Source organism: Oncorhynchus keta, chromosome 2 (genome assembly GCF_023373465.1).
Source record: "Oncorhynchus keta strain PuntledgeMale-10-30-2019 chromosome 2, Oket_V2, whole genome shotgun sequence".
In the NCBI taxonomy this organism is placed as follows: Eukaryota; Metazoa; Chordata; class Actinopteri; order Salmoniformes; family Salmonidae; genus Oncorhynchus; species Oncorhynchus keta.
The window spans coordinates 68321606-68342920 of NC_068422.1; the positions used below are offsets into that span (position 1 = coordinate 68321606).

At 43.2% G+C, this 21315-nt stretch overlaps 1 protein-coding gene across 1 annotated transcript in view; it reads left to right on the forward strand.

Annotated features, from left to right (window-relative positions):
- Positions 1–21315, forward strand: part of LOC118359139 (polypeptide N-acetylgalactosaminyltransferase 18-like) — an 85850-nt gene that overhangs the window by 45010 nt on the left and 19525 nt on the right. Inside the window, exons 4-7 of the mRNA XM_052481287.1 lie at positions 11696–11879; positions 13114–13311; positions 13815–13929; positions 19993–20178. Coding sequence (XP_052337247.1) covers positions 11696–11879; positions 13114–13311; positions 13815–13929; positions 19993–20178 — 683 coding nt within the window. The remainder of the gene's footprint in view (positions 1–11695; positions 11880–13113; positions 13312–13814; positions 13930–19992; positions 20179–21315) is intronic.

Sequence of the window (21315 nt, forward strand, 5' to 3'; positions counted from 1 at the left end):
ACACGAAAGAGAGGTTGAGCAGGCTAGTAATAGAGGTTGCAACAATTTCTGCAGATAGTTTTAGAAAAAAAGGATCCAGATTGTCAAGCCTGGCTGATTTGTAGGGATCCAGATTTTGCAGCTCTTTCAGAACATCAGCTGACTGGATTTGGGAGAAGGAGAAATGGGGAAGGCTTGGGCGAGTTGCTGTGGGGGGTGCAGTGCTGTTGACCGGGATAGGGGTAGCCAGGTGGAAAGCATGGCCAGCTGTAGAAAAATGCTTATTGAAATTCTCAATTATAGTGGATTTATTGGTGGTGACAGAGTTTCATATCCTCAGTGAAGTGGGCAGCTGGGAGGAGGTGTTCTTGTTCACCATGGACTTTACAGTGTCCCAGAAACATTTTTTAGTTTGTGTTGCAGGAAGCAAATTTCTGCTTGAAAAAGCTAGCCTTGGATTTTCTAACTGCCCATGTATATTGGTTTCTAACTTCCCTGAAAAGTTTCATATCACAGGGGCTGTTCGATGCTAATGCAGAACGCCATAGGATGTTTTTGTGTTGGTTAAGGGCAGTCAGGTCTGGAGAGAACCAATATCTGTTCCTGGTTCTAAATTTCTTGAATGGGGCATGCGTATTTAAGATGGCGAGGAAGGCATTTAAAAAAAATAACCAGGCATCCTCTACTGACGGGATGAGGTCAATATCCTTCTAGGATACCCAGGCCAGGTCGATTAGAAAGGCCTGCTCGCTGAAGTGTTTCAGGGAGCGTTTGACAGTGATGAGTGGAGGTCGTTCGACCGCTGACCCATTACGGATGCAGGCAATAAGGCAGTGATCGCTGAGATCTTGGTTGAAAACAGCAGAGGTATATTTAGAGGGCAAGTTGGTTAGGGTGATATCTATGAGGGTGCCCCGTGTTTACGGCTTTGAGGTGGTACCTGGTAGGTTCATTGATCATTTGTGTGAGATTGAGGGCATCAAGCTTAGATTGTAGGATGGCTGGGGTGTTAAGCAAGGCCCAGTTTAGGTCACCTAGCAGCACGAGCTCTTAAGATAGATGGGGGCAATCAGTTCACATATGGTGTCCAGAGCACAGCTGGGGGCAGAGTGTGTTCTATAGCAGGCGGCAACGGTGAGAGACTTGTTTTTAGAGAGGTGGAATTTTAAAAGTAGGGTTAGTTCAAATTGTTTGGGTACAGACCTGGATAGTAGGACAGAACTCTGCAGGCTATCTCTGCAGTAGATTGCAACACCGCCCCCTTTCGTCGTTCTATCTTGTCTGAAAACTTTGTAGTTAGGGATGGAGATTTTAGAGTTGTTTTTTTTCCTAAGCCAGGATTCAGACAGGGCTAGGACATCCGGGTTGGCAGAGTGTGCTAAAGCAGTGAATAAAACAAACTTAGGGAGGAGGCTTCCAATGTTAACATGCATGAAACCAAGGCTATTATGTTTACAGAAGCCATCAAAAGAGAGCGCCTGGGGAATAGGAGTGGAGCTAGGTACTGCAAGGCCTGGATTCACCTCTACATCACCAGAGGAACAGAGGAGGAGTAGGATAAGGGTACGGCTAAAAGCTATGAGAATTGGTCGTCTAGGACGTCTGGAACAGAGAGTAAAATGAGCAGGTTTCTGGGGCCGATAATATAGCTTCAAGGTATAATGTACAGACAAAGGTATGGTAGGATGTGAATACAGTGGAGGTAAACCTAGGCATTGAGTGATGATGAGAGGGATATTGTCTCTAGAAACATATTTGAAACCAGGTGATGTCATCGCATGTGTGGGTGGTGGAGCTGAAAGGTTGGATAAGGTATAATGAGCAGGGCTAGAGGCTCTACAGTGAAATAAGCCAATAAACACTAACCAGAACAGCAATGGACAAGGCATATTGACCTTAAGGAGAGGCATGCTTAGCCAAGTGATCATAAGGGTCCAGTGAGTAGTGAGGTTGGTTGGGGTCACTGCGATTCAGACAGCTAGCTGGGCCATGGGTAGCAAGCTGGCAGAGGATGGAGGTCTGTTTTTAGCCACCTCGTGCGTTTCCGTCGGTAGATTTGTGGGGTTCTGTGTGGTAGAGGGGACAAATCCAATTGGCAAAAAAACATATAGTTATAGTGACCCAAGAAAATTGATAGACCTATTCAGATAGCAGCCGATAAGACAGCTAACGATTAGCGGGCCGCAGATGGGTGTTCAGGTTACATCGCGACAGATGGGCCAGTTGGATAACTCCCTCTGGCAGATAACGTCAGTAGTCCAGTTGTGAAGGTCCGGTGGGGCTCCGTATCGGCAGTAAAACGGGTCCGGATAGGTGATTGATTCCTGGCTAGCTTCTGGCTAGCTTCTGTTTTGGATTTCAGATTTGAGGTGAATAATTGTATTTGTTTAAATTGGTGAGGTGGGTTGCAGGAGAGTGTTTTGAAGTTGAGTTTTTAGAAGAAAAAAAATCTATATATAAAAAGATATGCGAAGAAAACATTTAAATATATATATACACGGGACATGACAAGATAAGAAAATAATCCTGCAGCAACAGGAAATGTGTATTATTATGTGTATTATAATTAATGGACATTTTTGTAGGGGTTAATACATTTTTCGTGAGGGAAAAATCATGTCTGAAATTTAAAAATCCAAAATACTTTTTAAACCTCAAATACACTACATGTTTTAAAGGAAACTTGTCCTGCAACAGGGTGATCAAATTAAGATCCTACATCTGTACTGTGCATTTTGTTTTTATAGCAACCTATTATGTCCTTGATTCTGCAGTTGTCTTCATTAGCTTTTTCCACAAATGTACAAAACAGAATCATCTTTATAAAAAGAACTTTGAATCTATATGAAAAACACTTTGCACTTGATGACTTCACAAATCGCTGATGACTCCACAGCTCTAACTGTAGGACTGTGCCTATTACATTCAAACATGAGAATTTCTTAGGAAGCTTCAGTTAGGATATCAGTCATAAAAGATTGATGTTCTTGGTCATCAGCCGTTCCCAGGGTAATGAACTGTAACTCCATGTGCTTTATTATGATTCATTAGAAACCATTACACTTCATCATTATTCTTCTCAATTCACACACATCTGAATCTCTTAATTATTAATTGTATAAAACAAATGACTTAATGCGGCTGATGAAACATCATCAGCACGTGCCCAAAGGGCCTAAAGGGAATGATCATTTAGCATTTAGCTACTCCCCATTCCATCACTGAACTGATATGTGCCACTCTGAAAGCATTAACACAATTTGTGAAACATCTAGCAGCTTGTAACCAACGCTCCTTTTCTGAAAAGGAACAGCAGCACCTTTCACAGCACGTCCAGTTGGGCTATTGAACTTTACCCAATGATTGATGAGGGACACATTTTGCTCAAGGATAAACAAAACGCTGGGGTGCTCAGCCAAAAAAGAACAACTATTTCAAGGGCAAGGTGTTGCGCTTCAAGGCAGCAAACAAGGTTCTCTCAGAACACAATCTACTTGACCTGAACTGGGACTGCATGGTGCTGGAGTGGTTATTAGAAACAAATGTAACCATTGTATTATAAAATAATCTAATTTAATCATGTAGGGTTCATATACTTTTTTTTCCAGATTCTGCTCCATGTATTATTCTTATATTTGCTGGGGAATGTATGCTGTCCTTGAAATCACAAGTCTCTTACGTCTAGTAGAGATCTCATGTGCTTTTTTATTCAGTGAGATTCTATGGTACCTGGAGCTCAACTCCCTCAGACAATGTTTAGTATGCTGCTGTTCACTATGGGAGAAGATTAGAATGGAGACTGCTGCTTGAGGGGAACTATGGCTGCATTATGGAAAACAATGAGGAAGCAAAAGTAAAGCTAACACTCTCCATTCTCTACTTACCTCCGCTTGGGTTGTAAATGAAATCAATGCCTCTTTGAGTATAAATCAAATCAAATCCAATTTTGTCACATACACATGGTTAGCAGATGTTAATGCGAGTGTAGTGAAATGCTTGTGCTTCTAGTTCCGACACTGCAGTAATAACCAACGAGTAATCTAACCCAACAATTCCACAACTACTACCTTATACACACAAGTGTAAAGGGATAAAGAATATGTACATAAAGATATATGAATGAGTGATGGTACAGAACGGCATAGGCGGTTGGGTGGTTGTTGTCCTTGATGATCTTTATGGCCTACCTGTGACATCGGGTGGTGTAGGTGTCCTGGAGGGCAGGTAGTTTACCCCCGGTAATGCGTTGTGCAGAACTCACTATCCTCTGGAGAGCCTTACGGTTGTGGGCGGAGCAGTTGCCGTACCAGGCGGTGATACAGCCCAACAGGATGCTCTCGATTGTGCATCTGTAGTTTGTGAGTGCTTTTGGTGACGAGCCAAATTTCTTCAGCCTCCTGAGGTTGAAGAGGCGCTGCTGCACCTTCTTCACAACGCTGTCTTTGTGGGTGGACCAATTCAGTTTGTTTGTTTGTCCGTGATGTGTATGCCGAGGAACTTAAAACTTACTACCCTCTCCACTACTGTCCCGTTGATGTGGATAGGGGGGTGCTCCCTCTGCTGTTTCCTGAAGCCCACAATCATCTCTGTTGTTTTGTTGACATTGTGTGACACCACGCTAATGACACTCGATGCTTTCCCTCTGAACAGTATGACCATCAAAGTGTCTTATAAAATCTAGAGAGCTGGTAGCTGTGCAGTGTCTACAGTGCAGTGTCTACCCAGAATACCAAAATTGGTTCTGTGAATGTTCCCAGAACATTTGTTAGGGTGCGGCAAAAATTCTCATAACACAAACACTGCTCAGTTGTGCTGATGAGTATACAATGTTTGTATAAAACAATCGCCTGATGTTGCAAGAACGTTCCCTGAACAAATTTCTATGTTATTATAAAACCGGGAACCTAATGAGACTGTTTGGGGAATGTTCTGTGGTGGTTCTGTGGTGGTTGTTACAGACGTTACAGACGTTTTTAGTGAATGTTCGAACATTCCAAGGATATTTCATTTCAAACATTTTCTGAAGAAAAACAACATTTTGTTATCTAAAACATTCTTTGAGTGAATGCTTTTGGGATGTTATCATTCTAATGTTAGATAAAACACGAACTAGAACTTAATGGGAACCTTAGCTAGTGTTCTAAGAAGGTTCCCAGTTTGCTGGGTAGCTACAAATGCTTTCTCAAAGGTTCTTCAGTGAATCTCGGTGGAGCGCAATCCGCATAGCTGTGTGTTGTAATGAGTGTACTGACTGAAAGGGAACCACCCCAAAAAATGTAGGCAGGGAGGCCTTCTGTCCCATTCTCTGTGGATCCATTAGTGTTTACAGTAAGTCATTACTCCCAGGTGGACTGTTTGGTGTGGTGTTACACATGGTGAAATGTGTGATTATTGGATTATGGCTGCCAGCCATGCAGAGCACAGTAGCTGTAGTGTTTAGGGCTCCCTCTGTTCCTGGCCTGTAGACGTACCATCTGGTGAATATTGCGAGAGATGACTGATAGCACGTCAGATGCAAACAAACAGGTGCCTGGTGGAGGTGTGCGAATTAATTTACCACATCTCTCTGCTTTATAATGATGCTGCAGAACGCTGAGACTTGAACAATAGCACTTTGGAAGAGTCTAACTATCTTCTTCACACTGTAGGCATTTCTCTGGAGGTTTACACAACACAGCTCATAAGAGTGTATTTAATATTCTTTGTAATTGACTGAAACCTTTTTGATTGGCTGGCGTTTCATAGGCTGCTATTCCCCAATGTGTGATTAGTGTGAATGTAAAGATTTCCTGGTTTTTAAGTCAGTGGTACCACAGAGTTCCAGTTAGCACACAGGTGAAACCACTATCTGTCCGCTGACATCAGTTGATATCAGGTGGTTGACCTCATGTTTCCTTCAGTCTGATACTTGGCCTGACATTATGTTGATTAGTATCCCTTTACACTCGTACCCCGATACGAGTTGAAAATGGAAGATTTGGACACTAATAAGCACCTAAATTTGAACGCAGTGGCTGTGCAGTTACATGCTATACATGACGCCAGAGCTCAGGTTCTTTACAGCTCATTATTGAATGACTGCCGTTCTGAACTTGAGCACCGTGCACGACAATAAAAAATGAGGCAGCGTGATGTTTCAGTTTACATAATGTTTATTCACTTTTCAATTCACATTAGCAACAGAACGTCATGTGCCGCAAGAAGATTCGGCGCTCGGCAACGGACATTTACTGTAAATATTCCTATGAACTATCTCAGTAGGCTCTAGCCACAACTAGTATGCTTTAACTATGGAAGTTACTTTTTTATCTTAACCAGATAACACATTTGAAAAAGGAACCAAACCACATTACACTCTTGAATATAAGGCAACAATTCACAAGCATGTGCAGAAAATAAGTTGGCCAGTAGCAGACAATAAGTTGGGCCAGGAACCGAAAGGCTGCTGGTTCAACTCCTCGAGCCGGCAAGGTGGAAAAATCAGCAGTTCTGCCCTTAAGCAATGCAGTTAATACCCAATTAAAACTGTTCCCGGGGCGCCGATTTGGACGTCGATTTAAGGCAGCCCCCCGCACCTCTCCGATTCATGCATTCAGTTGTGCAACTGACTAGGTATCCCCTTTCCCTACACAATACATTTTAACTTCAAGACATAAGCACAGTTTTTAACAGCATGTCTTTATCAAGTAACTTTTGCCTGTCAAAAATGAAAGCTTAGGCCTACTACCCCCTCTCATACAAATGTAAAAGTAGGTAGGCCTACCTTACAACATTACAAGTCAGGCTTAATTTTTATCAATATCATGCAAATAATTTGGTCTACATGTGGTAAAATGGCTCTAGGGTATCATGTTTCAGATAAGAACCAGATGCAGACGGTGTAGAAGTAACAAAAGTGTATTACTTGAACAGGAGCAGTCAAAACGACAGGTCAAGGGCAGGCAGAGGTCAGTAATCCAGATAGGGTGCAACAGGTCCAGAACGGCAGGCAGTCTCAGGGTCAGAACAGCCAGGGGTCAATAATCCAGTGTGGTGTGGCAAGGTAAAGAATGGCAGGCAGACTCAGCAGAATGGTCAAAACCCGGGAAAAACAGAGAAAACAGGAACTAGAACAGAACAGCAAGGGGAAAAACACAGGTAGGTTTCACATAACAAACCGAACCGGAAACAGACAGAGAACACAGATATAAATACATTGGGGATAATGGGGAAGATTGCACAAAGACATGCAAAGATCAGGGTGTGACCCCCCCCCCAATACCTGGATGTGTACTTGAGAAGGGCTGACCAGGCTCTCTTCCAGGTAAGAGAGCCTTCCAGGCGGACAAACATTTGTGCCGAAGGTATGCCGACCTACTCCTCCTGCTCAGAGAAGAGCGGGGGCTGATATCCCAGGGAACACTCAAAGGGAAATAGAACCTGGGGCAGAGCAAGGAAGGGTGTTGCGGGCATATTCAACCCACACAACTTGCTGACACCAAGTGGTCGGGTTGGCGGAGACCAGGCTGCGTAGAGTCGTCTCCAGGTCTTGGTTAACTCGCTCCGACTGGCCTTTGGCCTGGGGTTCGGAACCCTGTAGGACAGGTTGGCCGACGACCCAGTGAGTGTGCTGACGCCATCCAGGATGAGAACTGAGGACCCCGGTCAGAGGCATTTCCACAGGCAGTCCATGGATCCAGAAGACGTGCTGCACCATGAGCTGGGCCGTCTCTTTGGCAGAGGGTAGCTTGGAGAGGAATGAAGTGGGTGGCTTTGGAAAACTGATCCCCTACGTTCAGGATGGCGGTGTTGCCATCAGACGGGGGAGACCCGTGACAATTTCCAGGGATATGTGAGACTAGGGACAGTGAGGGACAGGCAGAGGTTGATGGAGACCAGCCGGAGCCTTGTTCTGTGCACAGATCGTGCATGCAGTGGTGAACGCAAAGAGGTCAGGAACCATGGAAGGCCACCAAAAATATTGTCACACAAAGGCCATGGTCCGCCGGGAGCCCAGGTGGCAGGATCGAGGAGTGGACCGCATCAGGAATGAACATCCGGTTATTTGCCCCCGGTTGAAGCCGTGGGGTTATAGTATGTAAAATTCTGACTTCAACGCTCCTGCGGCTATGTGCTGTTCCAGCTCGCACATGCCAAGGCTACTAACTTACTCTGGGACCTGTGATGCTACCTCTGAAATCACCACACAATGTTAAAAATTAAAGGAGGGTGAAAAAATCATTTTTGTATGATCTACTATCGACATTCTACATTTATTTTGGTGGTGGGGATGGGCCTCCATAATTTTAAGTAGCTCCGTGCAGGTAAAAACTCAATAAAATGTGTCTCAAAATTTTGGAAAATGTCTATACATTTCAGCTGTTTCAAAATTATTGCTCTAGGAGTGTTGGGCTGAACAAATCAATTCTGTTCATACTGCCTTGTTTCTAAGGGGGAAACTCGTAGCTACTGAAGTAGCGTTGTGCACTACTTCTGAAGGTTGTGGTAGAGAGTTAGCAAATTCACATTATTAAACAGTATAGCCAAGGGTGTTCTCCCAAAACCTCTAGAGAATCTGTCGTAGTGTGAAAAGGGTCAGAGTTGCCTCCACCACTCCCGCTAATTGAGCAACTTGCAACTTCTTCGTTGTTTGAGTGATGGAAATGGTGTGTGTATATGACGAGGACTTTGAAAGATGAGATGTTGAGGATTATAATAAATACTGCTTTGATGTCATACAAGCAAGCCACGTGCACTTCACATTTCCATATCATAAAACTCATGTAATATACAGGGGTTTATGATCAGTTGCAAGATGCCATGGCATTATACCCTGGGGTGTCCTAAACAGAATGAGCCTATGTTGTTGTATTGTGAATACATTTTTCCCACAGACCACACATATACTCAGCAAAAAAAAGAAACGTCCTCTAACTGTCAACTGCGTTTATTTTCAGCAAAATTAACATGTGGAAATATTTGGGGGTCAAAATCAAAAGTAACAGTCAGGATCTGGTGTGGCCACCAGCTGCATTAAGTACTGCGGTGCATCTCCTCCTCATGGACTGCACCAGATTTGCCGGTTCTTGCTGTGAGATGAGCGTTGAGATTGCCTGCTATGACAACAAGCTCAGTCCGAAGATGCTGTGACACACTGCCCAAGACCATGACGGTTCCTCCACCTCCAAATTGATCCCGCTCCAGAGTACAGGCCTCGGTGTAACGCTCATTCCTTCAACGATAAATGAGAACCCGACCATCACCCCTGGTGAGACATAACTGCGACTTGTCAGAGAAGAGCACTTTTTGCCAGTCCTGTCTGGTCCAGCGACGGTGGGTTTGTGGCCATAGGCGACGTTGTTGCCGGTGATGTCCAGTGAGGACCTGCCTTACAACAGGCCGACAAGCCCTCAGCCCAGCCTCTCTCAGCCTATGTGTACAGTCTAAGCACTGATGGAGGGATTGTGCGTTCCTGGTGTAACTAGGGCAGCTGTAGTTGCCATCCTGTACCTGTCCCGCAGGTGTGATGTTCAGATGTACCGATCCTGTGCAGGTGTTGTTACACATGGTCTGCCACTACGAGGACGATCAGCTGTCCGTCCTGTCTTCATGTAGCACAGTCTTAGGCGTCTCACAATACGGACATTGCAATTTATTGCCCTGGCCACATCTGCAGTCCTCATGCCTCCTTTCAGCATGCTTAAGGCACGTTCACGCAGATGAGCAGGGACCCTGAGCATCTTTCCTTTGATGCTTTTCAGAGTCAATAGATAGGCCTCCTTTATTGTCCTAAGTTGTCATAACTGTGATCTTAATTGCCTACCGTCTGTAAGCTGTTAGTGTCTTAACGACCGTTCCACAGGTGCATGTTCATTAATTGTTTATGGTTCATTGAACAAGCATGGGAAACAGTGTTTAAACCTTTTACAATGAAGATCTGTGAAGTTATTTGGATTTTTACATATTATCTTTGAAAGACAGGGCCCTGAAAATGGGACATTTCTTTTCTCGCTGAGTTTAGAATCGAGTCATGCACTTGTGATTCCATTCTATGCCCATACAAATGACAATCTGCTTCTCTGAATTGCCTTGTGAAAACCTAACACTGTAAGATCATATTTTAGAATTTATTATGCTGGCAATAGAACAAGCTTTCATATTATGCCCAACCTAACCCAGATTGTGATTTATAATGGACTGTTTTTTGATTGTGTAAACAACAGTAGTATTTGTGTGAAGGCAGGGATGCAGGTCTGTGTTCCAAGCAAAACAACTACAAGTGTGCTTGCTCTAGTTCCTCAACCTCACAGCTAGGAGTGCAAAAAAAATGCACCTTATAATTGAGGATTCTTTTTTGAGTCATAAAAGTGCATTGCAATAACTTACGAACTGTGCACACTTTGGAGAGGTGTGTGGCCATTTTGAGACACCAGATAGATGTCACGGGTAACTTGGTGCGTGAGGGAAGAATCAGGCGCAGAGAGCATATAGTTCCACAGGAAGACATGCACTTTTAATATCGCACAGAAAATAATGCCCAACAAAACAGGGCGCGGAAAATGTGGACCACCACAACAGGGTATCAGGTCCAGAGCACGAACACCAAAAAAAACATACACACGTAACAAATGAGTAATCCCGCACGAAACAAGGGCGGGTAAACGTACTATAAATAAGGAAGCCAATCAAGCACACAAATAGACAGGTGCAACTAATAAGACAAAACAAACAGACAACAAAAAAGGGATCGGTGGCGGCTAGTAGGCCGGTGACGACGACCGCCGAGCACCGCCGGAACAGGCAGGGGAGCCAACTTCGGTGGAAGTCGTGACAATAGACCTCTTACTCAAACCCTTGTAATTATGTTGAATCTACCACAAATTTCCTGTGAATTTTCTTATATTATTGAATGTATTCTGAGTATTTTCAGATTTCGTTATTAACAAATGCAGCAAAAAGTACAGTAAATGTCAAATGTAAATAAAATCAACAGTGTAGTGTTTGGATTGAGTCTTGTGTCAGTTGAACTGTTTAGTCTAATAATTTTCCCATAATCTCCAATCTGTTCCCTTTTAATTGCTACCATGGTTATGCATACAGTATGCTTTCCATATTTCGTCTGTAAGAAACATTTTAATTTAGCCCTATAGGCCAATACACATGAGTGTAAGGGGTTAAGAGAAAAACTGTCTTTGGTTGACCCCTATAGCAACACTTTACAAGCCTGTGGCACTATGCCACCATCTTTATTTAGGCCTATTCGTTTCCATAAACCTACAGTTTGTGTGACTCAAAAGCATAATATTGAACTGATTATGAGGTGACTTGTTGGTTTGTCAAAAAGTTAAATACTGTATTGAGGCCAAAAGCACCCCAACTGTGCCCAATTCCTGCTTTTACTTTCACACTTTTGATAGAATTGCGGCCTGATTCTTCAGGATTGCAATATCCCCTCTTGTACAGCAAGCCCTATGGAGCCCTACAACTGGAGGCAAGTTCTTTGGTCTAGTGATCAAACCAGTGGAACATGAGTGCTTTTGGCTGCCTCCCTCTACCCGTAAATACCCCAAGGTGGATAAGATGGAGTCTATTGGGTGTGGTGTCGTCTATGTATCATCAGTAGCATCTCTTAATTACCTCACCAAAGATTATGAGGAAACTCAAGGTTTAACACATTATTGTGTGCATATGCATGTGTGCATGTGTGTGTGCGTAATCATGTGTGTTTCTTCTTTAGACGAGCTGAAGGAGAAACTACAGGACTTTGTGTCTGCGACCAACCGCCAGCGGCCCGGCTTCATCAAGGTGGTGCGCCATGATAAGCAGGAGGGTCTGATCCGCTCCAGGGTGAGTGGGTGGAGGGCGGCCACCGCTCCGGTTGTGGCCCTGTTCGACGCCCACGTGGAGTTCAATATAGGCTGGTGAGTCACATGACATACACACACACAGTACATTAACACACTTCAATACACTGATTTGTGAAGCATATGGGTTCTCAGGTACAGCACTCTATGGCCATGCTCAAAGCCACATTTGATCAAAGACTATTGCCTTCTGAGGTATAGCTTAGAGTTGCCAGTGTGTTGGCATGGCATGTTGTCTATGATGACAATGTGGCAGGAAGTGTGTGAGACCTTCTGTAGGCCCTTCCCATACTTCCCTGGGGCACAACTATCATTGCTCTGACAGAGTTCTCATACCGTCGATATGTGGTCTCAACAGCCTGACCCAAATCTGTCAGGGGGGTTTGAACAGCATCCCAAGTATTTCTGTTTTTAATCTGTGCTGATTCGGTGTTAAACCTACATAGCACAAATAGCATCCCTCAGGAATGCTTTTACCTAGATGTGCACTTGCTACAGGCTGATTCATTGTTTCAGTCTGAATACTTGGCAGGAGCGCCTATGCACATGGTTTGTTCAGAATACAATAGATTCATTTTCCAACTCAGCTTCTACAACCTAATCTGTTTTTATTGTCACACACTTGATAGGTGTAGAGAAATGTGTTGTTTTATAGGGCCAGCCATAGTAGTACAGCATCCCTGGAGCAAACTATGGTTAAGTGCCTTGCTCAAGGGCACATCAACAGATTGTTCACTTTCTTGGCTCAGGTATTCGAACTAGCGACCTTTGTTTACTAGCCCAAAGCTCTTACCGCTAGGCTACCTGCCACCCTGTAACTATCGGTATGTGGCTAATCCAAGCATGATTGCACAATTATTGTATACTGTTTGCATTGTTTTTGTGTATGAATGAATCATTAACACATCTATGCTCTATTCTCACGTTTCTGTTTTCCCAGTAGCTTATATTTTACATATACATTTTAGTCATTTAGCAGACACTCTTATCCTAGAGCGACTTATAATTTGTGGATTCATCTTAAGATAGCTGGGTGAGACAACCACATATCACAGTCGTAGTAATACATGTTCCCTCAATAAAGTAGTTATCAGCAAAGTCAGTGCTAGTAGGAAAATACACATTTTTATATTCTTTATTTTTTGGACCCTTAGTTACAATGGACCCTACAGAAAGCTAGTTGCAGAACTTTTATATATTGCACATGGTCCTCATTTACATGTGTAGGGTAGGTAATTGAGATAGCTTCTCACATACTCAAATTTAATTGCGTTCTACTATGTGTTTGAAGGGCTGAGCCTGTTCTCATGAGAATTCAGGAGGACAGAACACGCATCATCTCTCCGTCGTTTGATAACATCAAATACGACACGTTTGAGATTGAAGAGTACCCACTGTCTGCTCAGGGCTTCGACTGGGAGCTGTGGTGCCGCTACCTCAACCCACCCAAGTCCTGGTTTCACCAGGCCAACAACAGTGCTCCAATTAGGTAGGTAGAAATATGGAGACTTATGAATATAGATTATTTCAGCTCTTTTGTATGCAGGCAGAATGTGATGGTTGCGTTGTTTCATAACACCCGTTACAACATGCAGTGTGTTTTCTGATTTACAAGGCAAATGCATACATACAGTATACATGCCAATTAAGCCTCCAGGTGTATTAGAATATACTGTACGTCATGTGAACACAATATTATTTTGATTGATTGATATATTTTATTTGGGGTAAAACAGTTTGTACAAATAAAAAAATACAGTATTTAAGATACAAGATACCGAGAAGATGACACATGAAAGCGCAAAAACACTTATTTCCTCATGTAGGACAAAAACAGGACATAACACATAGGAAAACACATTGAAATAGACATTGATTGATTGATTGTGTTCATGACTCCCAAGTTATTATTTTTTAGTTCAGCAAAGTATCCAGTAGGTCGACTAACACATGTAAATACATTTTGTATCTACTCCATGTGTGATGGTGTAGGAGCCCTTCTCTGATTGGCTGCTTCGTGGTGGACAGGCTGTACTTTGAGGAGATTGGCCTGCTTGACGAGGGGATGGAGGTGTACGGGGGCGAGAACGTGGAGCTGGGGGTCAGGGTGAGTAATGACGCCACTTCCAGCAGGCACAGGGCATTGTTCATTTAGGCATTGGCTCTGATCCTGGAGAATTAACCGCGATAATGACCCACACAGTTTTTGGCAGCCCTACCTTTAGAGTTTGGCCTCCCTCTACTTTTTATGTAAAGTGTCCTCTGGCTCAAAGCATTGTGCAGTCTGTAATTAGAACACATTATCAATGTGTAGTAAGAGGACTAGGAGGAGTTATACCACCCCAAAGTCATATTTTTTGTTCTATTTCAGTCTTTAAAGGCCCCCTTAGTTCCTAGCAAAGAAAAATATGTCCGATTTTAAATCAAAACCTTTTATACACTTCACAGAGTGCTTTGGGTTGTGGCAGTTATATGTATCTGTGTTAATCTTACGTCATATTTTCAAACTGTCGAGAATACCCCCAGTCAAGTATATCCCCTGTATGTGTGAGTGACGGGCCATTCCCCTGCCTCAGCTCTGTCTCCGAGGCAGAGTCAGAGTGATCTCAGCAGTACAATGAGCAGATGGGCCAGAGGAGGCAGGACTTCCCCAGGGAGGTCTAATAATAACCCTGCTACACTCACTGTACATATACCGCCACTAAAACAGCAATCAACTCCAACAATAACACCCAGAGACAGGGGACAAACACAGTCTTCCTCCAGCTGTACTCTGTAGATTACAGTACAGCCTCAGACAGAGACAGAGACAGTGCGAGAGAGAGAGAAGGCTTACCATGTGATGCCAACGTGGGGAAATATTCATCCTCGGTAATGACAGAGATGTAATCAACAGTCACTCTTTATAAGTAATTTTCCTTCAAAAAATGACATGCTTTCAGGATTTCGTGCTTGATAATGGCCCTGCTGATTGCTTTCTGGTGAAAACATTGGTGATTTTATCACCTACATAATACATCAGTGTCCTGCATACCACTATGTACAAACAGTTGATAAATCATTTCAGTTAACTCTACCTCTAAAAATAGAGACAAAGGAAATCTGTGCCTCCGGATGTGCTGCTTGAGCCATGTGATGTTTTAATGGCTGGGGTCTGTATCTGGACAGAGTCATATAGGAGACTGAGTCATATAGGAAGTGACCCCTGGTCCCTAGTTGGAGGGTTAATGTGGCGTAGCCTGCAGTCCTTGTCTGTGTCCTGGCTGTGTGGACTGATGGGAGGCGTTGGTCTGACAGAAGGTGATGCAGTGAACTTGGAGCTGCAGTACTGGAGCCCATAGAGGCCCTGGAACTGGTCCCAGATCAGCAACCCCACTGAGCTCCAGCAGGGCCGGCCTGTTGCAGCATATTGGTCCTGCCTGCAGACCACCTACCTGCACACACTCTGGCTGACACCAGAACAGCGCTAAGGGACATTCACAGAGATACTCACACACAAGGCCAACCCTGCTGCACAGCGCAAGGGACCTCTCTGGTCCAGGCTTGGGCTTAATCTGTAGGGTGTTGTCCTGGGTGTATCAGGATGACAGCTGCACCATGTTTTCATTCTTTCACTGGAAGAAAATATACAAGGATCATGAAATGTCATGTGAAGGGCATTTACAATGAATGGTGTTCATTTATTTATTGTATGTGTTAGAGATTTAACATAAGCGTCCCCTGTGTGCTGCTTTAGCTTGCAGAATGTGTTGCTAGGGAATGGAAGTATACAGTAGTGCTGACTGGCTGTTGTTGGAGCTAGAGGGCACAACATGTTTCTGTCCTTTCTGATGAAAACCCAGCTGTAGACGACGGCCAAATCTAAATTATATTTCTGAAAGATAATCCCTCAAGGCTAATTCGGTAATAAAACACAAGCAGAAATGTACTTTGTTTTGCTAGAGGGTGAGAATTAGGTTTGAATATTTTCCTGGTATTTTACAAAATGTTCTATCCTGAGTATTTCCCGCCAAAACCGGGAGTGTCATTATAAAGTATATAAATAGGCCTATGTCTGGATTTGATTATAGCTTTGATCGAAAAATTCAAGCCTGAGCCATTAAATCAATTTTATGGGCCCTACATTAGACATGTCATGAGCCCAAGCCCCAAAAAAGCCCTAATGATTGTGCCGTTATTCAATACATATTATATAAGCTACTGCACATTACTCAAGACGGAAAAACATAAAAGCCCATAGATGTAGCTAGCTATATACTCTCGTAGGTAAATAAACTACACTAGCTCCAGTAGGCTAATCCTTTTGATTGTGAACTGTATTACTGTATTGTATTATACTGTAGCCTATTATATTGTAGCCTATTTTACGCACATCAAACCATGATAAAGCATGGACAGAACATCCAATTCTGGTGCAGCACATGCGGCCTACAATGTTACAAGTATAAGCTAAAGAATTAGATTTTTCAAATGACTAGGCTGGCACATATATACCTTTCATTATATTTCCCCTAATGTTATTAGCCTGCCTCCTCTTTCTCTCTCTATTGTTGCTTCATTCCTTCCTAAAATTTAACAGTTAAATTAAATAAGCTTTGTTGTCCTTACCTTCGTCATTCTAATGACACCCATGAATAATATAGGACTAGAATTAGATACAGAAGGCTTTCACTTCTCTTCACGAAGATTGAATGATTGTGGGTCTGAATAAATAACTTTTATAGCCTACCGCCATATCACGTTCACTCTTCTGGCTGCTCTATTCAACATTCAGCAAACAAGAGCTACCGTCCCTCTTCGAGTAGTCTATTGGTATAAGAAATGCTAATCCAGCAAACTATTCGAGTCTAGATTTTCCTGCATGGGACTCCAAGAGCTAAGGAGCGTTTTTTAAGGAGAGAGGCCAGCGGAGCTCAGGTGCGTGTGTATATCACAAGAGACAGACGCTATAAGATAGAAGCTTATTATGCATAACCCATCATTAAAAATATAAAGCTAATACTGCATTTAATTTATTACCTGAAGATGTAGGTTATGACATCTTCGGAAAATATTCAGACCCCTTGACTTTTTCCACATTTTGTTAGGTTACAGCCTTGTCCTAAAATTGCTTAAATTCTTTTTTCAATCAGTTTGTCTGGGTGGCCAGCTCTAGGAAGAGTCTTGATGGTTCCAAACGTCTTCCATTTAAGAACACCCAAACGGCGTTCCATAGTATGTCGCGAAGCTAATAGCAGTGACACTATTACTGTGTAACTATGGCAGGGCAACAATCTGAACAATAGTGCACTTGGTAAAGTGTACCGGTGCTCGACCAGTCACGAAAGCCAACATCACCACGACAGATGATGGTTGATTGTCAAGAGCAATGAATTCCATTATCTTGCCGCTAATGGATTTGGCCTTTGAGTTGTCTCCCTGAAATGTTCTTACTCTTTCAAATGTTGGTTGCTGATATGTTCACCGTTATATCGCACATCCCTAGAAATGATAGGTCTACATGCAATGTGAGATGGGCTGTCTGTCCCCACCCTGAGCGTTGATTCATCATGCTGAGGCCGTAGAGAAGACAGATTTAGACATCACATATCATTTAACAGTTCCATTTCACGCCATGCTGTTCATATGAATAATTTACTATAATTCACCGGTAACCAGGTTCCTGCCATTCAACCCTATTGAGAATGTATGGCTTTGTATGCATATTCTTTCATAACACCTGCACATTTTGGAGATGCAGCCATTGTGACTTATTTTGGATGGAGAAATTAGGATCTTTGAACACTGTGAAGAAGCTTATAGATCAGTTATGCAAATGTTATACGCTCTCTAAGACTGTTTATGAATAACCCAATTGGACTCCCTGTCAAAATAAAGGTTTTTGAATGAGTATGGATATGTATGGAAAGCATGAACATTTTCATAATAAAACATAACTAGCTTTAGACTCATTTATATCCTAGCCCTATCCATATAAACAGTATACAATACAGTCATGTTGTGTATAAACAGGAGACATAGCATGCACCTACAGTATGCTCTGCAACAGGTATCTCTGGTTGATAAGTACGTGCTGGAAATGCAAATGTAGTTGCAGACTGCATGGAAATTAACACATACTGCATAGAATGACTATTAATGTAGCCTATGTGTCACACAGAAGTAATTTACTGAAAATGTCAGGTAAAAGAAAATTGACTTTTTATTAATGTTAAGGGCCATAGGATTTGAGACTGTTTTACTATATTAGTTATTGTAGGCAGGACATATTCCATAGATTCCAAAGCCAATTGTATGCTGTATGTTGTGAACTGCTCCGTTCAACACCCTATTCACAATGTTGACGTAATAAGCCAATGGCTGGAAAACTATGTCATAACACATTCTCTGTGATGCTTGGTATACACAGCTCCTGTAGCATGAAATACAGTCTTGACATGTGGGAGAGAGAATGAGTGGGTTGTGAAATGGTTTTCCTGAAGAAGGTTCACTGAGGTCATCATCTGGCGTGTCCATACTCTGCCCCATGCCATAAGGGCTGAGAAGATTGGAGGATAATGATGATGAGAGCAGTTTGATGTTCTTGAGGACCTATACTGCACCTCTCCAATCAAAGACTGATGAAGATTTCTGTCTGTTCTCTGTCTGTAGTGTATTAACACCAGTTCACTTGGTTCACTCAGGTCAGGGGAAAATATTGACATACATGTACGTTACTTTTTCACAGATGCCTGTTTTGCCCCTTCAGTTTGCTTAGTAGAAACTCTGAATGGGGAAATAGGACTGTGGGTGTTGACATTGCCAGTTAGTTAGTTTACCATGGAGAAATGAGCACAGCAAACAGAGGAGAGGAGGTGACTCTGGAAAGCAAGACTGAACGCCTCTGTGAGAGAATGTGACAGAGTGCCTCATCCTTGGAAGTAGATCATAGCACAGCAGTCACAGACATCATCAATTACAGGACTTGCGTCATTGAGCTGTATCACTCCTGTAACGCTGTAGTCTGACTGTTGTGGTCTGTAATTGTGTGTTGTTCTGTGTGCTCTTGTTTCTCTTTCTGGGTCTGTCTGTGCGTGGGCGTGTATGTATGTGTCCTGCTTCGTATCCCCTGATAGACGACTTAGAGCTTTCTGTGGCTGTCCCTGAGTGCTATAGGTAGACAGAGGAAGGAAAACTCCTTGCAGACAGCTGAGGCGGATCTACTCTCCATGCCAGTTCAGGCAGTGCTGTGGGCAGCAATGTAGGAAATGATAACATTGTGGAATGAGCATTACCTCTCCAGAAACTCTGGAAGAACTCTGGAAGAACATCAGAGCTTTGTAGTGAATTTTTGCACGTTGAACCTGACAAGAGGAGATGTGGAATGAATGTCGGTGTGCAGGAATTCTCAGGATGGAATGTTAGCCCGTTGGAGCTCGGTTGGATGTCAGTTAGTGCTGTGCTGTGGAGGGAGTCGAGAGGAGAGAGGCTCCTGGCTGGAGGCTATGAGCTCTTCAGGGCCGGAGCAGTGAGATAAAAGCAGGCAGAGCACAGATATACAGAGCCACAGGGGACAAAGAGCAGACAGTTTTATCACGACAGTGATTCACAGCATTACACTAGATTTAAGAAAGAGCAGGATATATGGCCATACTGTAGGAATGTTGTTACTGACATACTCTGAATTCTCCTTCTCCCTTTTTCTCATTCTCTCACACTCTCTTTTCTCCCTCTCTCGCTTTGGCTGTGTGTTTCTCTATCTCTCTCCCTCTCGCTCTCCTAGCAGCCATTAATCATGCCATTAAGCATAAGGCACTGGGACTCCAAATGTCATCTCACATCAGCAAGTAAAACTGTTACCCCACTAAGTCAGACACAGCATGTCAGATGTCAGTGAAAACATGGTGCTCCTTTTTGATGAGGCTTCTGGCACCCTCAGTACTGTGAGGTATTATCTGGACCAAGGAGCGGTGTCTCCAGGTTTTCTTCCTGGTTGGATCTGACATGCTTTTTGGATCAAGTAGAGAGGTGGAGCTTATGTAGCCTTGTCAGCCTCAGAGTAAGAAGCTTCAGATCTGAGTATCTCCTGGAGCACCCTCTAGAGCTCTAGATCTGCTCTGGGTCTTTTCCTGTCCGGCACAACTGATGATTAACCAAGTTTTTCCCTCTGTCTTTTTATGTGTGACACCAGGTGTGGCAGTGTGGGGGCAGTGTGGAAGTCCTGCCCTGTGCCCGTATCGCCCATATAGAGCGTGCCCACAAGCCCTACACTGAGGACCTGACGTCTCACGTGAGACGGAACGCCCTGAGGGTGGCGGAAGTCTGGATGGACGAGTTTAAGAGCCATGTCTACATGGCTTGGAACATCCCCCAGGAGGTGAGAGTCTGTCAGCTGCTAACTGGATGGGGTCTACCGAACCATGTCTAATGGAGGGTGGGCAAGTGGTCAGGGAGGGGAATATTGTCTCGCTAGTGGTAATTTGTAAATAAAGAGTGATGTGTAGTACGCTAGTGTACAGGTTTAGGATCTTAATTTGATCACCCAGGAGAATTTTCCTAAAATGCAGGACATTTTAAACTTGTAGAGTATTTGAGGTTTAAAAGGCTTCAGAAGTTTGTAAATTCCACTTTGAAATGTCAGACTTAATTTTCCCTTATCAAAAATGTATCAACCCCTAAACAAATGTCCATTATTATAAACCACATAAATCGGCAGGTAGCCTTGTGGGCGGCAGGTAGCCTAGTGGTTGAGGCTGTTGGAACAGTAACCGAAGGGTTACCAGATTGAATCCCAGAGCTGACAAGGTAACAATCTGTTGTTCTGCCCCTGAACAAGGTAGTTAACCCACTGTTCCTAGGCTGTCATTGTAAATAAGAATTTGTTATTAACTGACTTGCTTAGTTAAATAAAAAATAAATTATTCAAATTAACTGTTGACACAGGATTATTATACTGCTGTAGTTAACTGGTTCAAATTAAGATCCTACACCTGTATTGTGAAGAAGACGGAAGTCGGAAGTTTACAAACACTTAAGTTGGAGTCATTAAAACTCGTTTTTCAACCACTCCACAAATTTCTTGTGGACAAACTATAGTTTTGCCAAGTCGGTTAGGACATCTACTATGACCCAATAAGTTGACTGTGCCTTCAAACAGCTTGGAAAATTCCAGAAAATTATGTCATGGCTTTAGAAGCTTCTGATAGGCTAATTGACATCATCAGTCAATTGGATGTGTACCTGTGGATGTATTTCAAGGCCTACCTTCAAACTCAGTGCCTCTTTGCGTGACATCATGGGAAAATCAAAAGAAATCAGCCAAGACCTCAGAAAAAAATTGTGGACCTCTACAAGTCTGGTTCATCCTTGGGAGCAATTTCCAAACGCCTGAAGGGACCACGTTCATCTGTACAAACAATAGTATGCAAATATAAACACCATGGGACCGCACAGCCGTCATACCGCTTAGGAAGGAGACTCGTTCAGTCTCCTAGAGAGGAACGTACTTTGGTGC